The 6372-nt window shown below is 48.9% G+C and overlaps 1 protein-coding gene across 1 annotated transcript in view; it reads right to left on the bottom strand.

Annotated features, from left to right (window-relative positions):
* AFF2 (AF4/FMR2 family member 2) overlaps window positions 1-6372 on the bottom strand; it is a 431977-nt gene that overhangs the window by 38934 nt on the left and 386671 nt on the right. Inside the window, 2 exon segments of the mRNA XM_042783029.1 lie at window positions 660-1670; window positions 4337-4496. Coding sequence (XP_042638963.1) covers window positions 660-1670; window positions 4337-4496 — 1171 coding nt within the window.

The raw sequence follows: 6372 nt of genomic DNA, 5'->3' as shown, positions 1-6372 counted from the left end.
TGCCTTAGGCACTATGCTACCAGAGCTGAGAATCTGTAATTTTCAGACACTTCTCCCATCCACCATGCCCCCACAAATGAGTAGTTTGGAACTAACATTGCAACTAACATTGGACAGGCATCCATCCTGTCCAAGCAGCATGGGGACCGTGGGTGAGGAAAGGCTACTACTTATACAACCAACAACATGTAAGGAAATTGACATGTGCAAGGCTTGCCTTTGGCCCTTTGTGCGGGCTGGTTCTGAATGTATAATTTTACCATTAGTTGAACCGTTGTCATCAAAAAGAATGACCCGAACTGTGAGAAAATAAACGTCTGTTCTTTTAAGTTCCCCACTTGTGCTTTTTCTGTTACAGCAGCACCAGGTAACCAAGACACTGGGGAAAGGGGCTTTCTTCATAATCTTATTTCCCATACATCATAATCCTTCACGGCCCTTACTGGATGTTCCCACCATTGGTTGCCAAACCTTGAGCTTTCCCAGCACTTCCTCTTTGGTCATGTGAAATCGAGCATTCCCCGTGGAGGACATTGTTGCCTTTACCAAAGCTTACAACCCACTGCCATTGGCCTCCTTGAACGTGAGACTCAAGATCAAGGTAGCCAGCAGACAGGCACTGCTCACGCTCACTTGGCAGTCCTCTCAGGACAGCTTACCTTGTGCTTACGCTTTCCCTTAGGGGCGGGTTTTTCTGTAGCTGGGGCAGCAGTCTGACGCTTCGGTTTCGAGGCAGTTTCTTTGTGGTCCGGCTTGGCGGGCGCAGCTTGGAATGAGTTGTGGCCAGGCACTCTAGAGAGTAAGTCAAGGTCAATCTTCACCCAGAGATTTTTCAGATTCTCCTGATCTCGTAAAGGGGACAGCAGCTCGGCGTGCAGGACAGGGAGGGGTGACAGACTTGGCTCCTCATTGGTGGCGGCTAAGTTGCTGTTGTTGATGCCACCATTGATGAAGGTGCTGAGGGTCAGGCTGGCACCACAGGTCTCCTTGGATTTGGCAACATTCCCCCCGGGGACAATGCAAGGAGGCAGGACTTTGATCTGCAGGGTCTCTTCCTGATCTGTGTTGGAGTCAGATGTAGAAGAATCCGTTTCAATGAATTCCCGGGACTTGGGCACCATCTTGCCAGGCCCTCTGTACTTCTTCTTGTCGGCAGTCAATGGGATGTTAGGCCTTGGTTCTTTCCTTGGGACTGGTTTGTGGCTGGTGGCTTTGTTGCGGCCTCGTGGTGGGTCCGGAAGTGCCATGCTTTCTTTTCCTTTGGGAGTGCTGCTGGTAATATTTGGTTTGGGCCAGGTTAAGTCATCAATGCCGGTGTTCTTATCTACCTTTTTGGGCTGTTTCTTCCCAATTGTCCTTTGAGAGGCTGTCTCAAGAGTTGTTGACAATTTATGCTTCAAAGCCTTTGATTCTGGTGTTTTCTGGGTGGGCCGTGGACGAGCTTTTTCTCGAATGAGACTGAGGAGGGGCCTTTCTTTGGGCTCAGGCAGGATCTGGCTGGGGTTGGTCTTCACCTTGATCTGGACTTCCATTGGCTGGATGATTGGAGGAGGCAAAGTAACTGTCTCCATGGGTGTTTCATTCTGGCCACAAATAAATGACTTGTTCTGGGATGTCACTTTGTTAAGCCATTTATCCAACTGCCACTTGTTGGTGGAGGGTGGCTCAGGCTGCAGATTGAGAAACAGCAGCAAGAATTAATTTTACATTTGGGAAGAATGGCAAAATCTCAGGGCCCTGACTGTTTGCTAATAAAAGCTTTGGATGTTAAGTGACCATTCACATACATACACGTACACACTCCACATTAATCAAGTTACTTAGATTGCCAGAAACTCCATCATCTGACTCCAGTCTACTATTCAAACTAATTTCTACTCCTCCTCTGAATATATTCTCAGCTCTGGCCAGGCAGGAGAGAATTATCCCAGGGAATGGGCAAGGGGACCTGGCAGGGAAACACGTTCCCCAAATCCTTTGAGGGGACTCATTACTCAACCTCTCACCAGGAGGCAGAAGTAATGGTCTCCAATACTGAAAAGAAATGTAAGTGTGTCTCAAACGTAACTCAAAAGGAAAGGCTTTCCATCTGCCACAGTGCGGGGGCCTCCTGCCTGATGCTGGAATTCACCGCAAACAGAGCAGGCCCTTTGTATTCGCACCGAAGGATGAAAAGATTCAACTCCCCCGAAACCCCAGCACTTTCCTCAGTGTATGGGCAATAGCCAATTTATGGGGACGTGCACGCAGACATTAGCGTCCACTGTGAAGCTGTGGAAATGATGCGTACAATTCAGGTCCTTGATTCCAACTCAAAATTCTGCTGGTTGAACTAAAAGAGTTGTAATTTTTATTACAACTAATCTTTTAAAAGCCATCAGCTGAGGCTTCTGGCACCAGCCAATCAAGGGTGACAGAATTAAGAACACTCGAGTAGCTGTGATTCCCGCCTGCACTGGACAATGGCAGGTCAGAGGCAATGAAATTGTGGCAGCTGCCACTGTGGGCAGCATAGCCCCGGGGTTTGGGATGCCAGCTCTGGTAAGGCACTGACCTGCACTTCAGTCCTGGCTCTCTACCTGTAAGATTGTGTGGGGAGGTCTTTTTCACCCGAGTGTTAATACTCTTCTCTGTAAAATGGGATGATAATTGCAAGTGCCTCAGAGGGTTGTTACGAGGACACGTCAGGTCAGAAGGGGCCTAACTCAGGCCCTTCCCAAATGAGAAATACTAGTAGGCAAACGTTGCTTTCCCAACTACTAGAAAGACTGTAAAGACCATGCGGGAAAAGGTCATGTTATGAGAACCAATTCAAATTACTAGCTATTTACTTAATGCCTGGTCATCGCTCTTCCACGTGATGTGGCCAGTGAAAGGTCATAGCAGCGGCATCTGACGGTTGTGGCAATTTCCCATTGTCTCCTGCCTTTTCCTTTTACCTTCCAGTGCCTTGAGCTGCTACCCAGCTACCCAGCTCTGTCACTTGCGTCTCTCCGTCTTGGAATGAGAACAGTCCCAGAATGACCAGGTCTGAGAAAACGCGAGTAAAGAGCGTCACCCAATGACTAGGTTATTCTCAGTAAGGGTTAGTCATGAGTAATAGTGGGGTCTCTGGGTAGTGGAAACAGATAGCGTGCTCAGCTGCTAACCCAAAGGTTGGCCATTCCCACCTAGAGGTGCTTTGGAAGAAAGGCCTGGCAATTGACTCCCAAACATGAGCCCCTGCAAACCCAGTGGGTGTAGCTCTCCTCTGACGAGTCAGAGCCTGCCTCATGGCAACCAGTTTGGTCATTAGTAATAGTAGTAACGTGGTCACCACATCGTCTATTGTTCTTTTCTGATTATCAAAAAATCAGTGTGTGAAGGGCCATGAGGAAGTTGCTTGCTATTGCAGGTGCATCAGAGGGGGTGGAAGGGGAAAGGAAAATGATTTTCTTTCACAGTTACCATGTTGGTATTTTATGGGTTCAATGCTCTTATAGATTATTATGAAGCCCACTTGAAGGATTCAAACTGAAAATAAATGTGCGACCTCTCAGTCGTCACATTTTACCTTTAAGGAAAGCCACACCTCTTGGGTCTTATGTGCCAAGTGGTAATTGAGTGCTTTAACCTAGAGTAACAAGTGGTGGCTCTGGGACTAGAAGTGGATGTGGGCTGGCTGCACTGGTTATTTCAAAAGAGATGTTGTTTGCACAGCTATGACTATTCCAGCTTGACATGTGAGGATGCTTGAGGTGCAGAGGAGCTAAGTGAGTTGCTCAAAGTCACACAGCAAGAAATGTATGTATGAAAAAAATGCTATCAAATACCTGAAGATTTTTCTGAGTCTAAAGAAGCAAATACCGTGCTGAAAGTATGCTTGTGTGTGTATATATGTATGTGTTAGGAGTTGTTACGGATTGTGTTTTGCTCGCCCCAGAGTATGTGTTGGAATCCTAACTGCTATAGCTGTGAATGTGATGTAATTACCTTCCATAATGCAATCTAACGTTATGTGAACGAGGCCATACCAGTGTGTGTCCGAAACCTAATCACTTAGGAGTTAAGAAAAGAGCAGACAGACACAGACACAAGCAAACACGAGCAAGTGAAGATAGATGCCATGTGAAGATCACCAAGGAACCCATAGAATCTAAAGGAGACAAGGATCTTTCCCTAGAGCTGACAGACAGTGGGCCCCCAGAGCCGAACTGAGACTTGCAGCTCCTGAAATGTGAGAAAGTAAATGTCTGTTCTTTAAAGGCACCCACTTGTGGCCTTTGTCGCGCAGCAGTAGGAGACTGACAGGGGTGCTGACTCAGGGAAGGTGGATCACGGCTGAAGCCCCACCCACCTCTGGCGTGGCCGCTCGGGGGGCCTCGTTGGATTCGCTGTCAGTGGTGCTGCTCTCGGTGTCTGAGTCCGACTCGGAGCTGCTTTCGGAGTCACTGGAGCTTGCAGACCCGCCATTGGCTTGCACTGTGGCTGGGGGCGGGGCTGTGGTGACCAGTAGGCTGAAAGAGAAATGACATCCTCGGTTGCCTCACTCATTCTCAAAGCAGACGTAGAGAGCAGCCCGGCCAGCTCGTGCACGTTAAGGACCCGTGATCTACAAGCTAGGCAGGTGGGCAGCACCACCTCCACGGAACAAAGGGGAACACGAAGCTTGGGAGGGTCCCTCCCACCGCCTGCCTGCCCAGGAAAGCCTGGCTTCCCTCCCTCGCTGCGGAAACTTCTAGGCACGGTTGCCCACCTTCTGCCTGTAGACACAGAAGCCGAGCCTGGAGTCCTTAACTGCCCCATTGTGTTTGGCCATTTTTATTAAGATGAGTTCTTGTTTTCTGTACAGTCCTCTCACTAAGAAAGGGTGGTGAGTTCCACCCCTCATTTGATCAGAGGAAACTGAGGCCCAGAGAAGGGGAGAAGCTTGCCTTTGCCTCCTAGCTAGTCAGAGAACCAACTAGGACTGTGGCCTCCTAGTTCCCCCAAAGTGACTAGACTCGGGCCTCACTTGCTGTTTGTGAGGTGTGTGAATAAGGGAATGAGAGGATGCCCCTCTCCATCATCACTCTTGGAAACTCTTTTAAAAAGCTCTACCAGGAGGTATGACTGCGCATAAAGGACCGACCATGTCTAATGTTTGATTTTACATTTGTAGAGCTGACCAGGCAAAGTGTCTGACCAGGCAAAGCAATTTGCTGATGTGCCTTCATCGATGATCTACACACCTCCTCACCAAATCGCTTGCTCCCTGTGCCCCAGAACAAATCAACACAGCCACTTCTCAGCACAACGGGGTACGGCATCGCCTTTCTGCCCTTTGGACAGTTTTGCTCTGCTTTCTCAAAAAGAGGGCTTGGGGTGAGGGCTGGGCCGGGGCCCACCTCATGGCCTGAGTGCCTCTCAGACCCCCAGCTCCTTGCTTTGCTGCTGAGTCCAAACCATACTCAGGAACAGGACTGCTTTCAAGTGGGCCTGGGCTCCACATGAGCCCTTACCCGGTACAGAGTCCATCCCTTACGCCTTCCATCCCTAAGACTACCCTTTAATCTTCCAGGGAGGCATCTTCCTTCATCTAGTGGAAGCGCTATATAGAATGCTATCTGCTAAGTAAATGCTCCCTGCAGGTACACACCTCTGCCAAATGCACTAAGGGATTAGAGGAGGCACAGGGGAAGTAATAGAGGATGGTCCCCACTGGGAACTTGTGTGTGTGTATAGGGGGGAGAGAGAGAGAGAGAGAGATGGTAGGGGGAGAGGATCTACAACTCAGTGTTCTTATTTCCCTGCATTCTTTGGCAAATCTCTTTTTAACATCAGTAATGACACTATATTTATGCAAAGTATTCTCTAAATGTAAACAATTGTTTTTGAAGTTGGTTATGAAGTAAGGATTGAGGGAATTTATCAAGGCAGGACTTGCTAACTTGGCTTCAATTTCCCTCAGTAAAGTTTCAAATACAACACGGAGCATCTGCAATACTGAGAAGAAGGTGCTGGATTGAGGGAGAAGGTTGATTTTGTACCAGTGTTTATGGGGCCCTAGTGCTGCAGCTCTGGTGGCATAGTGCCTAAAGCACTTGACTGCTAAGCAGAAGGCTGGCGGTTCAAAGCCACCAGCCACTCCTCGGAAGGAAGATGGGCCAATCTACTTCCGTAGTGATACTGCATCAGAAACCCAAGGAGGGGTCGCTATGAGTCAAGTCAAGTCAATGGCAGTGGGTTTGGTTTGGGCTTTGCTTCCAGTGGGTGTGGTTTGGGCTTTGCTTCCAGGGGTTTGGTTTGGGCTTTGCTTCCAGAGCTCTGGTGGCGTAGTGCCTAAGGCACTTGACTGCTAACCAGAAGGCTGGCGGTTCAAATCCACCAGCCACTCCGCGGAAGGAAGGTTGG

This window comes from Orycteropus afer, unplaced genomic scaffold (assembly GCF_000298275.1).
Source record: "Orycteropus afer afer isolate SDZICR_OR568_19922 unplaced genomic scaffold, OryAfe1.0 scaffold00597, whole genome shotgun sequence".
Taxonomy (NCBI): domain Eukaryota; kingdom Metazoa; phylum Chordata; class Mammalia; order Tubulidentata; family Orycteropodidae; genus Orycteropus; species Orycteropus afer.
Note: the sequence above shows the minus strand (reverse complement) of the source record. Positions and strands in the feature narration are given on the sequence as shown.